At 47.4% G+C, this 22972-nt stretch overlaps 1 protein-coding gene across 2 annotated transcripts in view; it reads left to right on the top strand.

Moving 5' to 3' along the window:
• Positions 1-846: 846 nt before the first annotated feature.
• Positions 847-22972, top strand: part of LOC133418484 (NACHT, LRR and PYD domains-containing protein 4-like) — a 35805-nt gene continuing 13679 nt past the window's right edge. The window contains exons 1-12 of one of the 2 annotated variants that reach the window (XM_061707190.1): positions 847-966; positions 10362-10502; positions 10580-10693; positions 10894-11139; positions 11340-11447; positions 11976-12054; positions 12340-12547; positions 12998-14897; positions 15027-15200; positions 15311-15484; positions 16582-16755; positions 16969-17139. In XM_061707190.1, coding sequence (XP_061563174.1) covers positions 10405-10502; positions 10580-10693; positions 10894-11139; positions 11340-11447; positions 11976-12054; positions 12340-12547; positions 12998-14897; positions 15027-15200; positions 15311-15484; positions 16582-16755; positions 16969-17139 — 3446 coding nt within the window. In that variant the 5' untranslated portion in view covers positions 847-966; positions 10362-10404. The remainder of the gene's footprint in view (positions 967-10361; positions 10503-10579; positions 10694-10893; positions 11140-11339; positions 11448-11975; positions 12055-12339; positions 12548-12997; positions 14898-15026; positions 15201-15310; positions 15485-16581; positions 16756-16968; positions 17140-22972) is intronic. The other variant, XM_061707191.1, reaches the window with a different exon arrangement.

Consider the following 22972-nt stretch of genomic DNA (forward strand, 5'->3'; position numbering starts at 1 on the left):
AGTAAAGTTGTTTAAAATTCACTTTGCCTGTAGTGATTCTAGTTGTGAAGAGGGAAATGTGAGGTATTGGTGAAATTATAGGAGAATTCATTTTTATAGTCTCTGCAACACAGAATCTGAGGCGAAAAAGGAGACTGATCTTTTTAGAAAAGTAAGGTGTTTGAAGTTTAGATGTTAAAAGAAAAGTGTTTCATCCTTTTCTTTTACAGTAAGAGTGTTTAGATATTACGGTGGAAGTTTGGGTATATGAAAAAAACAATATCTGCATTATCTCAAACTCAGCACTACATATCAGAGCTCCAGAGCTGTAACTGGTGACTGAAGCAGCTTTACCGTCTCCGTCCGTGTGGAGGAGGCGGAGATTGAGCCGCTGCTCTCCCGCTGTCCCACACTCTGAACCCGCGGAGACAGAGAAGGAGCTCAGTATCAGATCATTATTGTGTTTGTGGGGGAAGAAAGAGCTGCCGGTCCGAATAGATCAGAAATCTGTGGAGACTAACGGTCCAAGTTCAGGTTCAGGCCTAAAAGGAGGAAATGAACGTGATCAGAAACTCCTCCTGGTCTCCATCTCGTTGCGTCCTTTAGTTTTCACTGTGTCGTGGTGTCTGAACATGAAATGAACACGACTGTGGTCGGTTCCAGGTTCCAGGTTCCAGGTTCTCCAAGACATGAGTTCTGGAGAGTTCCTGATGGGAACGTGACTCAGGACAAAGTACTCTGGAGGACAAAGTCTAAAACCACAGAGGCCTTGGTTTGGTGGGTGTGTCCGTTGCCATGGCGACTCATGAGAGTGAGCCTCACCTGAGTTCTGCTGCTGCTGAGACTCTGGAAGCTTTTGTTGTCAGCTGGACTTGATTGCAGTGATGAACGTCTGAAAGAAGAGGAGGAGAGAGGCTTGGAAGCAGAGCTTGTTGTAGTCAGAGAACAGGATGGTTGTTTGCACTCAGGAAGGATGGGAGGATCCAGGTGTGTTTACCTGCATGTTAATACCAGAGTATCCAGGTGTGTTTACCTGCATGTTAATACCAGAGTGTACTGCGTAGCCTACGGTGTGTCGTGGTTCTGTTGCAGCAACACAGGGAAGTCGGTTCCTGGGGGGGCAGGTTTGTGTGGTAAATGGTAAATGGCTTACACTTATATAGCGCTTTCCAGCTGTACTCCTACAGCCCCAAAGCGCTTTACACTGCAAACATTCACCCACACACGCACACATTCACACACCGGTCGTCGGCGGAGCTGCCATAGACAACGGCGCTGGCCTGACAACAGGGAGCAACCGGGGGATTCAGTGTCTTGCCCAAGGACACTTTGGTGGACAAAGTGTGTGATGAGGGTCCGTTAAAGGGCCAGTCCTCTCTTTGGCCTACGAACTCACTGCTGTTGTCTTCAGTAGTTCCTAACACATATATTGTAAATATCTCTGTCTGAACCGTGATGAAGTGTGTTTTCAGAGTTCTGACCCGGACTGTAGCAAGGCTAGTGCTACGGGGGTCACCCGACAGGACAGAGGACACAGGGTTTAGTGCAGGAACTCCTTTATTTCACCAGACACACGTGCACCAGCAGAACCTTCAGCAGAGACCTCTCCCAGCAGCCCCTTGCTGGAGTGCAGCTGCTCTTTCTGAAGGCAGGCAGGGTTGGGCACACCTGTGCCCAATCATCTGAGTGGCTGCTCCTCCACCCTGCCACACGGACCATAGCGGTTAACTAAAGGTGGTGGCTGCAGCTTCTGCCTGCTGGGTGTTAATTATTAATCTAATAAAAAGGTTTACTGCAGTATAGAGGACAAAGTTCAGTGTTTCTGCAACTGGAGACATCAGCGTACTTTATGACATCACAGCTCAGCTAACAGGCTAACTCTCATCAACAAACATTACATTTAATTAACATAAAATAAACCATCTGTACATTAATACAACTCAGAATGGAGCGAGGACTCATCTGGATGAAGTGTTTTTCTGACTGTGAGTTTTATTTCTCTTTTTCTACTTTTTTGTGATCAAATGTTTTTATTTATTTTTCATGATTTTCTTATCAACGGTGGCATCCACAATGATGTTAAACAAGCATTAACACGTATTCTCAGCCCCTTCAAAACCCACCCCTTGGACCTAAGCATTCGATGAAAAAAAAAATATATATATAATGAAGAAAAACAGAAAAACAGATACTACAAAGATAATAGAACAAAGGACAAAATTAAACAAAGGCAAAACATAATAATATCAAAAACTGGACAAGGATAGCTGCAACAAGGTCATCTATATCAATTTTGAATACATCTTTCAAGTTTGGCCTTAATTTTATCTGCTGCCATAAACAGAAATAAAATATTTTGTTGTTTTGCATTATGGATTGGGGCTGTAGATATTTCCTGGTAGATAATTTCAAGGAAGGTCAGATACCAATGGGAGATGTGTGTGTGGCTTTAGTTTTAGGGGGGGGGGGGGGCAGGGGTGGGCTGTGCCCACCCAAACGTGCGTCCTGCCCACCCAATCAAAGGTTATGGGGATCCTTTATTTTTTTCTAATTTTATTTTTTCATATATATAAAAAAATATCACAGAATATCTGTACTCTTTCTGATTGGGTGGGCAGTGCGCATCATTTTTAGACACAACAATGAACGCATACCGCAAAAGTTGTGTCTCTGACCCGGCGTCCCATCAAAATGAGCACAACAGAGAAGTTCAGAACAGCACACAGAGCTGAGGGAGTATGAAGCCTAAATTATGGTTCTGCGTTACATCGACGCAGAGCCTACGCCGTCACCGTGACGCCGTTGTGAGTCACTCCATTTCGCCTCGGTGCAGTACCCCCCGCGACCGCTAGTTCGCGATCTTTTCCTGAATGGTTTATCCGACTTTTCTGGTCACAGTGAAAGAAAGAGATAAGGACAACTATTGTGCAAAAAACCAAAACAAAAAAAAATCACACATGCACGAAGAAAAGAGCGCTGAAAGTTCACGACTGCTTCAAGGCTAGGCTCTGCGTTTGTGTAACGCGGAACCATAAATCAGCCTTGAGCCGCGTGGGAAACCCCCTACACATAACCTTAACGCCTCCAGCAACAGATCCACGAATCAGGAGTTCTACATGCTCAAACACAGAAATGAGAAAATACGTTTCAGTGTTTTTTTGTCTAAAAGAAAATAAAGTTTGTAATCACTGCCTCGGTGCTCCCGTCTGCCCACTCTGCTGGTATCAAGAAAGAGAGCGACATCGCTGATTCCCCAACATGCATCGTTTCTTTAAGCCTGTAAGCAAAAGCCTCCGAGACGCCTGTCTCCACCCGCCGAGGGTGGAGAGCGCCGGCGCGGGTGGCGGTGGCTGCGGTGCCATGCAGGCTCTGGAGCCACCAGCCTGCCGCGGGACCTTCTTTGCCTCTTTTTCAGATAAAAAGGGTAGTTCTAGCTTATTAAGAAATGCATCTGTGGCAGGGTGGAGGAGCTGCAGCCACTCAGGCTGACGGGTGGAGAGGTTGACGGGCCACACCTGTGTCCCGTCAGCCTGAGTGGCTGCAGCTCCTCCACCCTGCCACAGCATCACAGGTAGATTTATTATATACTACTTCTGATTTATAAAGCTCAGCATAAAATTATTGAAATACAGAGTTGATTTGCTTAGGATCTGTTACCAAGATCCCATCTTTAGATTTAATGGTTGGGATGTCAGCAAATTGATCGCTAGATCGAATTTTCATTGCTAATATATGACTAGGTCTGGATCCATGAAAGTAATATTTCTGTCTTACTCTGTGAATATAAAATTCTGACTGAGCCCTATTTAGGGAATTTATTTCTTTTTTAACTAGCTGTGGTATCTGACTAACTATTTTGTAATGCATGATCCAGTTCTGCATATTTAGATTCAAGCTGCTGTCATTTGTGAAGTCTATCTTTTTTGAAATTGGATGAAAATAGAATAACATTATTTTGGATAAATCCTTTAGTGGCATCCCAGAGAATCCTAGGATCATTCACTGATTCCATATTAAATTGTAAAAATTCTGTACATCCATCCATCCATCGTCCGCCGCTTATCCGTTCCCGGGTCGCGGGGGCAGCAGCCTCAGCAGAGATGCCCAGACTTCCTTCACCCCAGACACTTCCTCCATCTCTTCCTCCATCACTTCCTCCAGCTCCTCCGAGGGGAGTCCGAGGCGTTCCCAGGCCAGCCGAGAGACATAGTCCCTCCAGTGTGTCCTGGGTCTTCCCCGGGGTCTCCTCCCGGTGGGACATTCCTGGAACACCTCCCTAGGGAGGAGGGACATGCCTGGAACACCTCCCTAGGGAGGAGGGACATGCCTGGAACACCTCCCTAGGGAGGCGTCCAGGAGGCATCCGGTACAGATGCCCAAGCCACCTCAGCTGACTCCTCTCAATGTGAAGGAGCAGCGGCTCGACTCCGAGCTCCTCCCGGGTGACCGAACTCCTCACCCTATCTCTAAGGGAGGAAACTCATCTCTAAGGGAGGAAACTCATCTCTAAGGGAGCGTCCAGCCACCCTGCGGAGGAAACTCATCTCGGCCGCTTGTATACGCGATATCGTCCTTTCGGTCACTACCCAAAGTTCATGACCATAGGTGAGGGTAGGGGCGTAGATTGATCGATAAATCGAGAGCTTCGCCTTTCGACTCAGCTCCTTCTTCACCACGACGGTCCAGTACATCGACCGCATTACTGCGGACGCTGCACCGATCCGTCTGTCAATCTCCCGCTCCATCGTTCCCTCACTCGTGAAGATCCCGAGATACTTGAACTCCTCCACCTGAGGCAGGACTTCTCCACCCACCCGGAGAAGGCATGCCACCCTTTCCCGGTGGAGAACCATGGCCTCGGTCTTGGAGGTGCTGATTCTCATCCCTGCCGCGTCGCACTCGGCCTCAAACCGCCCCAGCACATGCTGGAGGTCCCGGTCTGATGAAGCCAACAGGACATCATCATCTGCAAAAAGCAGAGATGAAATCCTGAGGTCCCCAAACCGGATCCCCTCCGGCCCCTGGCTGCGCCTAGAAATCCTGTCCATAAAAATTATGAACAGGACCGGTGACAAAGGGCAGCCCTGCCAGAGTCCAACATGCACCGGGAACAAGTCTGACTTACTGCCGGCAATGCGAACCAAACTCCTGCTCCCATACCAGACAGCCCTTAATAGAGGGCCCCGGACTCCATACTCACTGAGCCCCCACAGAATGGTACGAGGGACACGGTCAAATGCCTTCTCCAGATCCACAAAGCACATGAAGACTGGTTGGGCAAATTCCCATGAACCCTCGAGCACCCTGCAGAGGGTATAGAGCTGCTCCAGTGTTCCACGACCGGGACGAAAACCGCATTCTGAATCAGAGGTTCAACTATCGGCCGTATTCTCCTCTCCAGTACCCTGGCGTAGACTTTCCCGGGGAGGCTGAGAAGTGTGATCCCCCTGTAGTTGGAACACACTCTCCGGTCCCCCTTTTTAAAAAGAGGGACCATCACCCCGGTTTGCCACTCCAGCGGTACTGTCCCCTTCCTCCATGCAATGTCGCAGAGGCGTGTCCACAAAAACAGCCCTACGACATCCAGAGACTGGAGGTACTCAGGGCGAATCTCATCCACCCACATTTTTCCTCAAATTGTATTTTGAATTTCTCATACTTCAATAAGGTTGTATTAAGCTGTAGTGTTGTCAATGGATACTGAGCAAAAAAAAACACCTTGTGATCTGTGATAGTCATAGGCAATAATGAACAATTTATAATATTAGAGAAAATGTTCTTTGTGGCAAAGACAAGAAAGATGGGAAAAATCGACGTTCAGTTGGATTGACCATACGCCAGATGTCTATTACTCCAAGATCAAAAGCCCATTGACGTAGAGCCGCTGATGCAGATTTTTGCTCACTATTTTCATATATGCCATTCCTATCTTTTTCATGATTCCAAACAGCATTAAAAGCTGCTCCTATTATCTGCTCCTATAAGAGAGTAATCTGTGAGATCTAAAAGCATTTTAGTGAGAGTATCATAGAATTTCTTATCAAAAGAATTGGGAGCATAAATTGACACCAATGCAATGTTCTTATTATATAACTGCATTTTGACTATCAGAATCCTTCCTTGAGTATCTTGGATTTGTTCTATAATTTTAATATTGAGTTTACATTTTATTACAATAGCTACTCCTTTAGAATTTGTGTTTGCTGAGGAAAAACCTATAACATGAAATAATATATTATTCATTCTAGTTACATCCTTGGTTACCAGATGGGTTTCTTGTAATAAGGCAATATCTGCCCTTTTTTGCCGCAGTATCTCTAATATACTTGTCCTTTTATGAGGGATATTAAGGCCGTGAACATTCAAAGATAAAATATTCAACGCAGCAACACAGGGAAGTTGGTGCCTGGGGGGGCAGGTTTGTGTGATGAGGGTCCGTTAAAGGGCCAGTCCTCTCTTTGGCCTACGAACTAACTGCTGTTGTCTTCAGTAGTTGCTAAGACATATATTGTAAACATCTCTTTCTGAACCGTGATGAAGTGTTTGTTCTCAGAGTTCTGACCCCGGACCATAGCGGTTAGCGGTTAACTAAAGGTGGTGGCTGCAGCTTCTGCCTGCTGGGTGTTAAATATTAATCTAATAAAAAGTTTTACTGCAGTATGGAGGACAAAGTTCAGTGTTTCTGCAGTTGGAGACATCAGCGTACTTTATGACATCACAGCTCAGCTAACAGGCTAACTCTCATCAACAAACATTACATTTACAGTTTTTCACAATTGTTTAAACACATTTCCTGATTGACTACCTCACTTTCTCAAAACTCTAAACAAAAATTGCAAAACTCACACACAAAATGCAAAACCCTACACTTCTCTTGCAAAAGCACACTCTACCCTCAAAACAGTGTTAACTTTTCACTAAATGGTATTTCCTTCTCAAATGCCAAACACATACATCATTTGATAGACATTTCTAAGCACCCACTGAACACTGATGTGCAGAAAGGAAGACACTATAGTATGAATGGAAGACACTATATGAATGCCTCAGTGTTATGCCTTCAGCTGTTGGATGTAATATATCACCATATAGTATTCTTATGTATAGGCTACTCAAATAGAAAACAACACACAATTCTGTACTGTAACAACAAATAATACAGTTTTTCACAATTGTTTAAACACATTTATTGGAACATCAGACACAATGCGCACAACCTGAAACTCATTTTTCAGGTGGCTGAACCAATCCTGCTGAACTCCAAGCACATTTACTGCTCTAAACTCAAATTCCCATTCCATACCACACATTTCTCACAACACTACACACAATTCCCAATACCCTGCACACTCTTCCTGAATTCCCTCTCTTGCTGATCACACAGAACACACAGTCAGTCACATTTCTAAACTCCAAAGGCTGTTGTGCGATATGCAATCAGCAATTTGCCATTGAATTCATATTCATTGATGAAGCGGGGTTCAACCTTGTAAAAAGAAGGCGCAGAGAGAGGAATATCATCGGCCAGCGTGCCATCACAGAGGTCCCTGGCCAACGTGGAGGGAACATAACAATGTGTGCTGCCATCAATCACCACGGCGTCCTCCATCACCATGCCACCCTTGGCCCCTACAACACTGCACTTCTTCTAGCATTCCTGGACCAGCTCTACAACATCATTGTCCAGCTAGACCAGATGGAGGACACAGAGCTGGTCAGGTTTGTTGTTATCTGGGACAATGTCAGTTTCCACCGGGCTGCTCTGGTCCGTGACTGGTTCACGGTCCATCCAGAAATTGATGTCCTATATCTCCCTCCATACTCTCCCTTCCTCAACCCAATTGAGGAGTTTTTCTCTGCCTGGAGATGGAAGGTATATGAGAGAAATCCTCAGACACGGATCCCACTGCTGCAGGCCACGGAGGACACATGTGGCGATGTCACTGCTGAAGCCTGTCAAGGCTTCATGCGGCGTTGTAGGAGATTGTTCCCCCGCTGCTCGGCCAGGGAGAACATCGACGTGGACGAGGTCCTGTGGCCAGCCAGGGATGAAAGGCATTTTTTTTGTTCCGGGGACCAGTTAACTGAAATTATAGCTACTGTTGAAAATGAGATGAAACTCGTAAAGAAATGGTTTGATGTAAATAAGTTATCTTTAAATATAAGTAAAACAAAGTTTATGATATTTGGGAACCGTAAAATAGATAAGGTAGTTAAATTGAGAATAGAAGATAAAGAAATAGAAAGGGTGTTTGAGACAAAATTTTTAGGTGTCATCATGGAGCATAAATTAAATTGGAAGATGCATATTAATCATGTCAAATCTAAATTAGCTAAATCGATAGCCATATTATATAAGGTAAAATATATGTTGAACCAGCGTGCTTTGTATATTTTGTATTGTACTATGTGTATTCCCTACATTACATACTGTTTAGAAATATGGGGGAGTGCATATTTTACCCATACTAAACCGATCTTTATTCTTCAAAAAAGAGCGGTAAGGATTATCACAAAATCAAATTATAGAGAACCATCAAATTAACTATTTATTAAATTAAGGGCATTTAAATTCTTGGATTTAGTGGAATACAAAATAGCATTGATAATGTACAAAGTGTTCAACAGATTGTTACCTAGTAAAATTGTAAGCATGTTTAAAATAAGGGTAAGTAGATTTGAGCTTCCAGGGAAACGTATGATTGAAAAACCAAAGTCTAGGACTAAAATTAAAGATCAATGTATTACTGTAAGGGGAGTAAATATATGGAATGCACTTGATGATAAATTGAAGATGTGCCAGTCGATGTATGCATTCAAACGTTTGTTTAAGTTTAATGTGCTTGAAAAATATGAGGGATCCAGTAGATGATACTATTACGGAATTATGTTCGGGATTGTGTAAACAATATGATTTATTTTTTTATATTATGTTTTGTATGTTTGATCTGAATAAGTTGATCATGTGAGAAGGATAGGCGTAAATAAGCAATAGCTTCAGCCTATTCCTTTTCGGTTAGGTCTCTCTTTTTTTATGGGAAATAATGCTTTCAGTTGGTGACTACATTATGAATGACCTGACCGAAATATATATTTTCATTCATTCATTCATTCATTCAATCATCCCTCGCCCCCCTCGCGCCTTGGATTAGCACCGGATGTCATCCCCCCCAAAAAATAAATAAATAAATAAAATGGGTATTGATTTTTTTTGTTTAGGAGACAGAAACTAATGGCACTTTTCGACAAGTACCTACTCTGCGCGCTTCTACTCGTCGACTATTCTGCCGAGGTTCTGAGCGGCTAAGTCGGCCCTGTATCTGACGTCATCACAATACAGGCCACTGATTGGTCGGGGGGGCGTCAGACGTTTGAATCAGGAAGCGGGAGTCAGCGCGAGAACGACTCGCGGCTCTTCATTTTATCCGACAGGCAATGGCAGCGCAAAAGTCTGTTTGGTGATCCAACTCTGAGGTGCAGATGTTCATAAACCTGGTGCTGAGGAGAGAATTAAAAAGATTTAGACGGAGATAAGGAACCACCAGATCTACCAGGAGAGAATTAAAAAGATCTAGAGGAGATAAGGAACCACCAGATCTACCAGGAGAGAATTAAAAAGATTTAGACGGAGATAAGGAACCACCAGATCTACCAGGAGAGAATTAAAAAGATCTAGAGGGAGATAAGGAACCACCAGATCTACCAGGAGAGAATTAAAAAGATTTAGACGGAGATAAGGAACCACCAGATCTACCAGGAGAGAATTAAAAAGATCTAGAGGAGATAAGGAACCACCAGATCTACCAGGAGAGAATTAAAAAGATCTAGAGGAGATAAGGAACCACCAGATCTACCAAGAACTCTGTCACTTCTCAGCTGCTCGTGATTTCTCATCAGCGCCAATGAACAAAATGAAATAAAAAAAAGCGTCGCCGCTTGAAGCTTCTTTCACTCTAATTTTTTAACTTGATGTCGAACACAAGCCACAGACCTACCAGCACATTTATCATTTCCTCCAGGTTCTACATCTTTAGTGTTGTCTTCTCTGTTTAGATACACAATCAAATACATCACAGCAGCTTCGCTCCAACCTCATACTTCTGGTCTGGGTGTTGAAAACAAACGGGGAAGAGGCGGGTGGAGGCGAGACGGTGCGTCCCGAGTAGGTACTAGTGGATAAGCGCCATAAGAGCAAACGTGTGATTAAATGGAGTGTAAATGTGGGTTGAGGGTGTGAGCTGAGCTGCAGCTCCATGACTCCATCTAGTGGTCGGATAGGATAAGTGCAGCAGCTTCCTCACTGCTGTCGGACATGAAGCTGAAGAGAAGATCAGTCAGATCTGCTCGTTGTTCATCTACCATGACGTGTGTTTCCTCTGCAGATGAAGGTAGAAGGTGTGTGTGAGCTGATGTGAATCCAGCAGCATGGATCAGGGTGAGGACAGAGAGGAGGGAGTCCTTCCCTCCAAAACCTCCCTGAGGGGAAAAAAAAGAGTTGGAGAGAGTCGGAGAGAAGAAAAGAGGTGAGATGATCTAACTGTTCATGACTCTTCTGCACGTCAGAGTTCAGCGCTCATGTCACCAAACACCTGTATTACAGGAGACGACGTTGTCCTGGACCTGGACCTGGTCCCAGCTGTGTGTCCTTGAAGAGTGATGCATCAAAGGAATTCTATTGGGATTTTAAAGATACCCAATATTCTCCCTCAGAGAGGTGAGTTTTACATAAATGTTTCTGAAAAACGTAACAGAATGATTTTATCGTAACATGATTATTTTAGTTTTAGAAATATGTGTCTTGATAATTTTCAGTTCATTTTTTATCTATAAAGCATCTATTACAATACAAGTTGTGTCTAGGATCTTTCCAGAGAGTAGAGCACGACCTCACGTCACCAAACACCTTTATTACAGGAGACGACCTGGACCTGGACCTGGACATGGACCTGGACCTGGACCTGGACCTGGACCTGGACCTGGACCTGGACCTGGACCTAAACCTAAACTTAAACTTAAACCTAAACCTGGACCTGGACCTGGATCTGGACCTGGACCTGGACCTGGACCTGAACCTGAACCCAGCTGTGTGTCCTTGAAGAGTGATGCATCAAAGGAATTCTATTGGGATTTTAAAGATACCCGACGTTCTCCCTCAGTGAGGTGAGTTTTACATAAATGTTTCTGAAAAATGTAACAGAGACTGAAATGTTTTTATCGTAACATGATTATTTTAGTTTTAGAAATATGTGTCCTGATAATTTTGAGTTCAGTTTTATCTATAAAGCATCTATTACAATACAAGTTGTGTCTAGGATCTAGACCAGAACATGACCTCACGTCACCAAACACCTTTATTACAGGAGACAACCTGGACCTGGACCTGAACTTGGACCTGAACCTGAACCTGAACCCAGCTTTGTGTCCTTCAAGAGTGATGCATCAAAGGAGTGCATTATCCTATTTAAAGAGTGAGTTGTTTGTAAACGTTGTTTCTGAAAAACGTAACTGAGACTGAAAGGTTTCCATGGTAACATGTTTCAAGTGAACATTTCTCTGTTTTGCTGCCATTCTTAGATGGTTGTTGATGTTTCCAGAAACACAGCAGACTATAAGGGGGTGTTGGAGTCTCTTCTAAGTGACTGTAGTTCACTGGTCTGTACAACAGGGGGCATCTTTCTGCTGTGGTTGCAACATCATTTAGGGAGGAAGTTCTCCTCAGGTGGACGGTGTTGCTGGATGCAGGAGGACAGATGGTTCCTGGAACCATGTGAACATTGATCTGTTGAGAAGCTGGTCTTTGTGGACACTTGCTGGACCTTCTTGTACCACCAGATTGAGAGCTTGTACTGGGAGTAAGACGTGGACGTTCTCAGTCTCAGGAGGACCAGAGAACCTTTAACATGACAGGAAGTCCTCTGGTGGACTGTCCTCATCCAAACATGACTCCATGGACCTTCAGACATCATGTGACCTAGTTCTTCATGATTCCTCCACAGAGTGGACCAGCAGATCTCAGAGTCCCCCAGTGGTCCATCTGTCCAGCAGCATCAGACCCAGCTGGACTCCATCTTTCAGGTCTGTACATGAACAACAACTGCTTCTCCATCTGTCCTGATGTCCATCTGCATGCTGGTCTCTGGAGACCAGTGGACTGTCAGTCTGTCCATCATGGACCTGATGTTTGTCTCCATGCTGGTCTCTGGAGACCAGTGGACTGTCAGTCTGTCCATCATGGACCTGATGTTTGTCTCCATGCTGGTCTCTGGAGACCAGTGGACTGTCAGTCTGTCCATCATGGACCTGATGTTTGTCTCCATGATTTCAGTCTGATTGTGTCCTTCATGTGGTCTTCTGTTCCAGCTGCTGGAGGACGACATCATCATGTTTGTGAAGGACGAGCTGAAGAAGATCCAGAAGGTTCTGAGTCCAGATTACCCAGAATCCTCAGAGAGTCTGGAGGAGGATGAAGATGAAGAGCAGAAGAGCATCAGAGAGACACTCGTGAAGATCACAGTGAAGTTCTTGAGGAGGAGGAAGCAGGAGAAGCTGGCTGACCTCCTGCAGAGCAGTAAGACGTTTCTCTGAACATCTGAGCTGCTGGATAAACAACACCCAATGTCTCAGTAGATGAGCAACATTCACAGATCAGACACAACATTAAACCCACTGGAAGGTGGAGGAACTCAGCTCATCTTCTGTTAGGAACATCTCATTAATAGGGTCATTAATATCCCAGTAAATAAAAGTTTTATTCTAAAGAGTTGAACCGTGTGGATTCAATATTCAGTTCCAGCAAACACAAAACAAACACAACCCGTGAGTCTGAAGTGAATCATAGAGGAAACACTGTTGTTGTTCCTCTGATTGATCGGAGGGTTTTTGGGAGGAAAACGCTTCAATACTCCTCATTGAATGGTTGATCAGTGAATGTTGAAATGTTGATTCTTTAGAGGAAGTAGAACTTGTTGTGGGCTGGGTTTAATCACTAAGTGGTTTTCTTTATTTCATCTTTATTTAGATACCGTCGATGCAGTTTGTCAATCCAAACTCAAAGTTCAGCTGCAGAAGAAGCACCAGCATGTGTCTGAGGGGATCACTAAAGCAGGAAAGACAAGCCTTCTGGAGCAGATCTACACGGAGCTCTACATCACAGAGGGAGGGACCGGAGAGGTCAATGAAGAACATGAAGTCAGACAGATTGAAGCAGCTTCCAGGAAACCAGGCGGAGCAGAAACAGCCATCAGACAGGAAGACATCTTTAAACCCCCACCTGGAAGAGGAGGACCAATCAGAACGGTGATGACGAAGGGAGTGGCCGGCATCGGGAAAACAGTCCTAACACAGAAGTTCAGTCTGGACTGGGCTGAAGGCAGAACCAACCAGGACATCCAGTTCCTTCTTCCATTCACCTTCAGACAGCTGAATGTGCTGAGAGAGGAGAAGTTCAGCTTGGTGGAACTAGTTCATCGATTCTTCTCTGAAACCAGAGGAATCTGCAGCTTTGAAGAGTTCCAGGTCGTTTTCATCTTTGACGGTCTGGATGAGAGTCGACTTCCTCTGGACTTTTACAACTCTACAATCCTCAGTGACCCCAGAAGGTCCACCTCAGTGGACGTGCTGCTGACAAACCTCATCAGGGGGAACCTGCTTCCTTCTGCTCGTCTCTGGATCACCACACGACCCGCAGCAGCCAATCAGATCCCTCCTTACTGTATTGACATGGTGACAGAAGTCAGAGGGTTCACTAACCCACAGAAGGAGGAATACTTCAGGAAGAGGTTCAGAGAAGAGGAGAAGACCAGCAGGATCATCTCCCACCTCAAGACATCACGGAGCCTCCACATCATGTGCCACATCCCAGTCTTCTGCTGGATCACTGCTACGGTCCTGGAGAACGTCCTGGAGAACGTCCTGGAAACCAGAGAGGGAGGGCGGCTGCCCAAGACCCTGACTGAGATGTACATCCACTTCCTGGTGGTCCAGGCCAAACTGAAGAAGGTCAAGTATGACGGAGGAGCTGAGACGGATCCACACTGGAGTCCAGAGAGCAGGAAGATGGTGGAGTCTCTTGGAAAACTGGCTTTTGAGCAGCTGCAGAAAGGAAACCTGATCTTCTATGAACCAGACTTGAGAGAGTGTGGCATCGATGTCAGAGAGGCTTCAGTGTACTCAGGAGTGTTCACCCAGATCTTTAGAGAGGAGAGCAGCCTGTACCAGGACCAGGTCTTCTGCTTCATCCATCTGAGTGTCCAGGAGTTTCTGGCTGCTCTTCATGTCCATCAGACCTTCATCAGCTCTGGAGTCAACCTGCTGGATGATCAACGAACAACTCACCCTTCTTCAACCGGTTTCTATCCGACAGCTGTGGACTGCACCTTACAGAGTCCAAACAGACATTTGGACTTCATCAACTCTGGAGTCAACCTGCTGGGAGATCAACAAACAAATCACTGTTCTTCAACCGGTTTCTATCAGACAGCTGTGGACAAGACCTTACAGAGTCCAAACGGACACCTGGACTTGTTCCTGCGCTTCCTCCTGGGCCTTTCAGTGGAGACCAATCAGAACCTCCTACAAGGTCTGATGACATCAAACCAAAGAAGTTCACAGAAAAATCAGGAAACTATCAAATTCATCAAGGAGAAGATCAGTGGGGATCTGTCTGCAGAGAGAAGCATCAACCTGTTCCACTGTCTGAATGAACTGAACGATCGGTCTCTGGTGGAGCAGGTCCAACACTCCCTGAGATCAGGACGTCTCTCCAGAGATAAACTGTCTCCTGCTCAGTGGTCGGCTCTGGTCTTCATCTTACTGTCATCAGAAGAAGATCTGGAGGTTTTTGACCTGAAGAAGTTCTCAGCTTCAGAGGAGGCTCTACGGAGGCTGCTGCCGGTGGTCAAAGCCTCCAAGAAAGTTCTGTAAGTACCAACCTCAACGTGATTTAACACAAACTTTACTGAAGACCAGCAGAACAGTTGGAGACACAACTACATTTTCTTCCACAACAGTGAAATAACCAGGTTGTTGTTCTTTTCTTCCGTCTGCAGACTGAGTGGCTGTCACCTCTCAGAGGACATCTGTCCACTTCTGTCCTCAGTTCTCAGCTCTCAGTCCTCCAGTCTGACAGAACTGGACCTGAGCAACAACGACCTGCAGGATTCTGGACTGAAGCAGCTGTGTCCTGGACTGGAGAGTCCACACTGTAAACTGGAGTCTCTCAGGTCAGGATTCATTCCGTCTTTTCCAGGTCCAGTGAACATGCTGCTAAACGTGTCTGCAGCAGGACACTTGAGCAGAGAACATGCAGCAGACCTGTGTTGTGTGTCTGCAGGCTTTCAGGCTGTCTGATCTCAGAGGAAGGAAGTTCTTCTCTGGTCTCAGCTCTAACCTCCGACCCCTCCCACCTGAGAGAGCTGGACCTGAGCAACAACGACCTGCAGGATTCTGGACTGAAGCAGCTGTGTCCTGGACTGGAGAGTCCACACTGTCACCTGGAGTCTCTCAGGTCAGGATTCATTTAAATCTTCTCCAGGTCCAGATAACATGCTGCTAAACGTGTCTGCAGCAGGGCACCTGAGCAGAGAACATGCAGCAGACCTGTGTTGTGTGTCTGCAGGCTGTCAGGCTGTCTGATCTCAGAGGAAGGAAGTGCTTCTCTGGAGTGACTTGTTTCTGACTACGTCTGGTTTTACCTCCAGATTTCATGTAATAATAATAAAGAATTTAACTTGTAATGCACTTTACATTCAATGAATCTCAAATTGCTACACTTAGACCATTATTCATTCTTAAACATTCTCACCGGTGTTAGCTACCTTTGTGCTACATTTGTAGCCACAGCTGCCCTGCAGACTGAGGGAAGCATATTGCGCAAAACGGCCCCTCCGACCACCACCAAACCTACACATTCATACACATTCACACAGGGCAAGGTGGGCAAGGCGTCTTGCCCAAGGACACTGCGACAGATACTGGGACGGAGCGGGATTCGAACCGCTAACCTTCCAATCATTGGACGACCCGCTCTACCACCTGAGCTGCTGCCGCCCCCCATGTTTTCTTCACTTGTTTAGGGTCTTTTTTTAAACTCAACCTCAGATGAGTGAGTTTACGCTGGTTCTTTCATTTCCAGCGACTTTAATATTGGACCTAAAATCACACACAAGCATGAACTCTGACAAGGAAACACTTTCATTTCTGTTTTTACTGTGGGGGGGCAGCATTCAGCTTCTATTCTCTACAGATCTGGAACAACCTTCCAGGAACCTGCAGGAACGCTGGAGGTTCAACCCTCTGTTCTTTAAAATCCAGATTACACCTCTATTTACAGCTGCCTTTATTGGATATTGAAACCATCTGAATTCAGATTTAAACTGTTGATTTCAGGACTAAATTGTAGCCAACTGCCCTAAAACTCATGATTTTTATCTTTTCCTCTTTACTTTTCAGGTTTTTATTATGTGAAGCAGCTTGAGTTGTTTGTTGCTGAAATATGATTTAACACAAACTTTACTGAGACCAGCAGAACAGTTGGAGACACAACTACATTTTCTTCCATAACAGTGAAATAACCTGGTGGTTGTTCTTTTCTTCCGTCTGCAGACTGAGTGGCTGTCACCTCTCAGGGAACATCTGTCCACTTCTGTCCTCAGTTCTCAGCTCTCAGTCCTCCAGTCTGACAGAACTGGACCTGAGCAACAATAACCTGCAGGATTCTGGACTGGAGCAGCTGTGTCCTGGACTGGAGAGTCCACACTGTCACCTGGAGTCTCTCAGGTCAGGAATCATTCAAGTCTTCTCCAGGTCCAGTGAACCTGCTGCTAAACGTGTCTGCAGCAGGACACTTGAGCAGAGAACATGCAGCAGACCTGTGTTGTGTGTCTGCAGCAGGACACTTGAGTAGAGAACATGCAGCAGACCTGTGTTGTGTGTCTGCAGCAGGACACCTGAGTAGAGAACATGCAGCAGACCTGTGTTGTGTGTCTGCAGGCTGTCAGGCTGTCTGATCTCAGAGGAAGGAAGTTCTTCTCTGGTCTCAGCTCTGACCTCCAACCCCTCCCACCTGAGAGAGCTGGACCTGAGCTACAACCATCCAGGAGAGTCAGCAGGGAAGCTTCTGTCTAGACTGGAGGATCCCCGCTGGAGACTGGACACTCTCAGGTAGGACACTCTCAGGTAGGACACACTCAGGTAGGACACACTCAGGTAGGACACTCTCAGGTAGGACACACTCAGGTAGGACACACTCAGGTAGGACACTCTCAGGTAGGACACTCAGGTAGGACACTCTCAGGTAGGACACTCTCAGGTAGGACACTCTCAGGTAGGACACACTCAGGTAGGACACTCTCAGATAGGACACTCTCAGGTAGGACACTCTCAGGTAGGACACTCTCAGGTAGGACAGACTCAGGTAGGACACTCTCAGGTAGGACACTCTCAGGTAGGACACTCTCAGGTAGGACACTCTCAGGTAGGACACACTCAGGTAGGACACTCTCAGATAGGACACTCTCAGATAGGACACTCTCAGGTAGGACACTCTCAGGTAGGACAGACTCAGGTAGGACACTCTCAGGTAGGACACTCTCAGGTAGGACACTCTCAGGTAGGACACACTCAGGTAGGACACTCTCAGATAGGACACTCTCAGGTAGGACACTCTCAGGTAGGACATTCTCAGGTAGGACACCCTCAGGTAGGAGACTCTCAGGTAGGACACTCAGGTAGGACACTCTCAGGTAGGACACACTCAGGTAGGACACTCTCAGGTAGGACACTCTCAGGTAGGACACTCTCAGGTAAGACACTCAGGTAGGACACTCAGGTAGGACACTCTCAGGTAGGACACTCTCAGGTAGGACACTCAGGTAGGACACTCTCAGGTAGGACACTCTCAGGTAGGACACTCTCAGGTAGGACTCTCAGGTAAGACACTCAGGTAGGACACTCAGGTAGGACACTCTCAGGTAGGACACTCAGGTAGGACACACTCAGGTAGGACACACTCAGGTAGGACACTCTCAGGTAGGACACACTCAGGTAGGACACTCTCAGGTAGGGCACTCTCAGGTAGGACACTCTCAGGTAGGACTCTCAGGTAGGACACTCTCAGGTAGGACACTCTCAGGTAGGAAACTCTCAGGTAGGACACTCTCAGGTAGGACACAGGAGACACTCAGGTAGGACACACTCAGGTAGGACACACTCAGGTAGGACACACTCAGGTAGGACACTCTCAGGTAGGACACTCAGGTAGGACACTCTCAGGTAGGACATACTCAGGTAGGACACTCTCAGGTAGGACACTCAGGTAGGACACTCAGGTAGGACACTCAGGTAGGACACTCAGGTAGGACACTCTCAGGTAGGACACACTCAGGTAGGACACTCTCAGGTAGGACACTCTCAGGTAGGACACAGGAGACACTCAGGTAGGACACACTCAGGTAGGACACACTCAGGTAGGACACACTCAGGTAGGACACTCTCAGGTAGGACTCTCAGGTAGGACACTCAGGTAGGATACTCAGGTAGGACACTCTCAGGTAGGACACTCAGGTAGGATACTCAGGTAGGACTCTCTCAGGTAGGACACTCTCAGGTAGGACACTCAGGTAGGACACTCTCAGGTAGGACACTCAGGTAGGACACTCTCAGGTAGGACACTCTCAGGTAGGACACAGGAGACACTCAGGTAGGACACACTCAGGTAGGACACACTCAGGTAGGACACTCTCAGGTAGGACACAGGAGACACTCAGGTAGGACACACTCAGGTAGGACACTCTCAGGTAGGACACAGGAGACACTCAGGTAGGACACACTCAGGTAGGACACACTCAGGTAGGACACTCTCAGGTAGGACACTCTCAGGTAGGACACTCTCAGGTAGGACACAGGAGACACTCAGGTAGGACACACTCAGGTAGGACACTCTCAGGTAGGACACAGGAGACACTCAGGTAGGACACACTCAGGTAGGACACACTCAGGTAGGACACTCTCAGGTAGGACACACTCAGGTAGGACACTCAGGTAGGACACTCTCAGGTAGGACACACTCAGGTAGGACACTCTCAGGTAGGACACTCAGGTAGGACACTCTCAGGTAGGACACTCTCAGGTAGGACACTCAGGTAGGACACACTCAGGTAGGACACTCAGGTAGGACACTCTCAGGTAGGACACTCAGGTAGGACACACTCAGGTAGGACACTCAGGTAGGACACACTCAGGTAGGACACACTCAGGTAGGACACTCTCAGGTAGGACACTCAGGTAGGACACTCTCAGGTAGGACACTCAGGTAGGACACTCTCAGGTAGGACACACTCAGGTAGGACACAGGAGACACTCTCAGGTAGGACACACTCAGGTAGGACACTCTCAGGTAGGACACACTCAGGTAGGACACTCTCAGGTAGGACACACTCAGGTAGGACACTCAGGTAGGACACTCTCAGTTAGGACACTCTCAGTTAGGACACTCTCAGGTAGGACACTCTCAGGTAGGACACTCTCAGGTAGGACACTCAGGTAGGACACTCAGGTAGGACACTCAGGTAGGACACACTCAGGTAGGACACTCTCAGGTAGGACACAGGAGACACTCAGGTAGGACACTCTCAGGTAGGACACTCTCAGGTAGGACACTCAGGTAGGACACTCAGGTAGGACACTCAGGTAGGACACTCTCAGGTAGGACACAGGAGACACTCAGGTAGGACACACTCAGGTAGGACACTCTCAGGTAGGACACAGGAGACACTCAGGTAGGACACTCAGGTAGGACACTCTCAGGTAGGACACAGGAGACACTCAGGTAGGACACACTCAGGTAGGACACACTCAGGTAGGACACACTCAGGTAGGACACACTCAGGTAGGACACTCTCAGGTAGGACACACTCAGGTAGGACACACTCAGGTAGGACACTCTCAGGTAGGACACTCAGGTAGGACACTCTCAGGTAGGACACTCTCAGGTAGGACACAGGAGACACTCAGGTAGGACACACTCAGGTAGGACACACTCAGGTAGGACACTCTCAGGTAGGACACACTCAGGTAGGACACACTCAGGTAGGACACTCTCAGGTAGGACACTCAGGTAGGACACTCTCAGGTAGGACACTCAGGTAGGACACACTCAGGTAGGACACACTCAGGTAGGACACTCTCAGGTAGGACACTCAGGTAGGACACACTCAGGTAGGACACTCTCAGGTAGGACACTCAGGTAGGACACTCTCAGGTAGGACTCTGAGGTAGGACACACTCAGGTAGGACACACTCAGGTAGGACACTCTCAGGTAGGACACTCAGGTAGGACACTCTCAGGTAGGACACTCAGGTAGGACACACTCAGGTAGGACACTCTCAGGTAGGACACTCTCAGGTAGGACACACTCAGGTAGGACACTCTCAGGTAGGACACTCAGGTAGGACACTCTCAGGTAGGACACTCAGGTAGGACACACTCAGGTAGGACACACTCAGGTAGGACACACTCAGGTAGGACACTCAGGTAGGACACACTCAGGTAGGACACACTCAGGTAGGACACACTCAGGTAGGACACTCAGGTAGGACACTCTCAGGTAGGACACTCTCAGACTGGATACTCTCAGGTAGGACACTCTCAGGTAGGACACTCTCAGGTAGGACACTCTCAGACTGGACACTCTCAGGTAGGACACACTCAGGTAGGACACTCAGGTAGGACACTCTCAGGTAGGACACACTCAGGTAGGACACTCTCAGGTAGGACACTCAGGTAGGACACTCTCAGGTAGGACACTCTCAGGTAGGACACTCAGGTAGGACACACTCAGGTAGGACACTCAGGTAGGACACTCTCAGGTAGGACACTCAGGTAGGACACACTCAGGTAGGACACTCTCAGGTAGGACACTCAGGTAGGACACTCTCAGGTAGGACACTCTCAGGTAGGACACTCAGGTAGGACACTCTCAGGTAGGACACACTCAGGTAGGACACAGGAGACACTCTCAGGTAGGACACACTCAGGTAGGACACTCTCAGGTAGGACTCTCAGTTAGGACACTCTCAGTTAGGACACTCTCAGGTAGGACACTCTCAGGTAGGACACTCTCAGGTAGGACACTCTCAGGTAGGACTCTCAGTTAGGACACTCTCAGTTAGGACACTCTCAGGTAGGACACTCAGGTAGGACACTCAGGTAGGACACACTCAGGTAGGACACTCTCAGGTAGGACACGGGAGACACTCAGGTAGGACACTCTCAGGTAGGACACTCTCAGGTAGGACACTCAGGTAGGACACTCTCAGGTAGGACACTCTCAGGTAGGACACTCAGGTAGGACACTCTCAGGTAGGACACAGGAGACACTCAGGTAGGACACACTCAGGTAGGACACTCTCAGGTAGGACACAGGAGACACTCAGGTAGGACACTCTCAGGTAGGACACTCTCAGGTAGGACACAGGAGACACTCAGGTAGGACACTCTCAGGTAGGACACACTCAGGTAGGACACACTCAGGTAGGACACTCTCAGGTAGGACACTCTCAGGTAGGACACACTCAGGTAGGACACACTCAGGTAGGACACTCTCAGGTAGGACACTCTCAGGTAGGACACTCAGGTAGGACACTCTCAGGTAGGACACTCAGGTAGGACACACTCAGGTAGGACACTCTCAGGTAGGACACTCTCAGGTAGGACTCTCAGGTAGGACACACTCAGGTAGGACACTCTCAGGTAGGACACTCTCAGGTAGGACACACTCAGGTAGGACACACTCAGGTAGGACACACTCAGGTAGGACACTCTCAGGTAGGACACACTCAGGTAGGACACACTCAGGTAGGACACTCTCAGGTAGGACACTCTCAGGTAGGACACACTCAGGTAGGACACACTCAGGTAGGACACTCTCAGGTAGGACACTCAGGTAGGACACACTCAGGTAGGACACTCAGGTAGGACACTCTCAGGTAGGACACTCTTGGTAGGACACTCTCAGGTAGGACACTCTCAGGTAGGACACTCTCAGGTAGGACACTCTCAGGTAGGACACTCAGGTAGGACACTCTCAGGTAGGACACTCTCAGGTAGGACACTCAGGTAGGACACTCTCAGGTAGGACACTCTCAGGTAGGACACTCTCAGGTAGGACACTCTCAAGTAGGACACTCAGGTAGGACACTCAGGTAGGACACTCAGGTAGGACACTCTCAGGTAGGACACTCTCAGGTAGGACACTCTCAGACTGGACACTCTCAGGTAGGAAACTCTCAGGTAGGACACTCTCAGACTGGACACTCTCAGGTAGGACACTCTCAGGTAGGACACTCTCAGGTAGGACACTCTCAAGTAGGACACTCAGGTAGGACACTCTCAGGTAGGACACTCTCAGGTAGGACACTCTCAGGTAGGACACTCTCAGGTAGGACACACTCAGGTAGGACACTCAGGTAGGACACTCTCAGGTAGGACACTCAGGTAGGACACACTCAGGTAGGACACTCTCAGGTAGGACACTCTCAGGTAGGACTCTCAGGTAGGACACACTCAGGTAGGACACTCTCAGGTAGGACACTCTCAGGTAGGACACACTCAGGTAGGACACTCTCAGGTAGGACACTCTCAGGTAGGACACTCTCAGGTAGGACACACTCAGGTAGGACACACTCAGGTAGGACACACTCAGGTAGGACACTCTCAGGTAGGACACTCAGGTAGGACACTCTTGGTAGGACACTCTCAGGTAGGACACTCTCAGGTAGGACACTCTCAGGTAGGACACACTCAGGTAGGACACACTCAGGTAGGACTCTCTCAGATAGGACACTCTCAGGTAGGACACTCTCAGACTGGACACTCTCAGGTAGGACACTCTCAGGTAGGACACTCTCAGACTGGACACTCTCAGGTAGGACACTCTCAGGTAGGACACTCTCAGGTAGGACACTCTCAAGTAGGACACTCAGGTAGGACACTCTC

This window comes from Cololabis saira, chromosome 18 (assembly GCF_033807715.1).
Source record: "Cololabis saira isolate AMF1-May2022 chromosome 18, fColSai1.1, whole genome shotgun sequence".
NCBI lineage: Eukaryota > Metazoa > Chordata > Actinopteri > Beloniformes > Belonidae > Cololabis > Cololabis saira.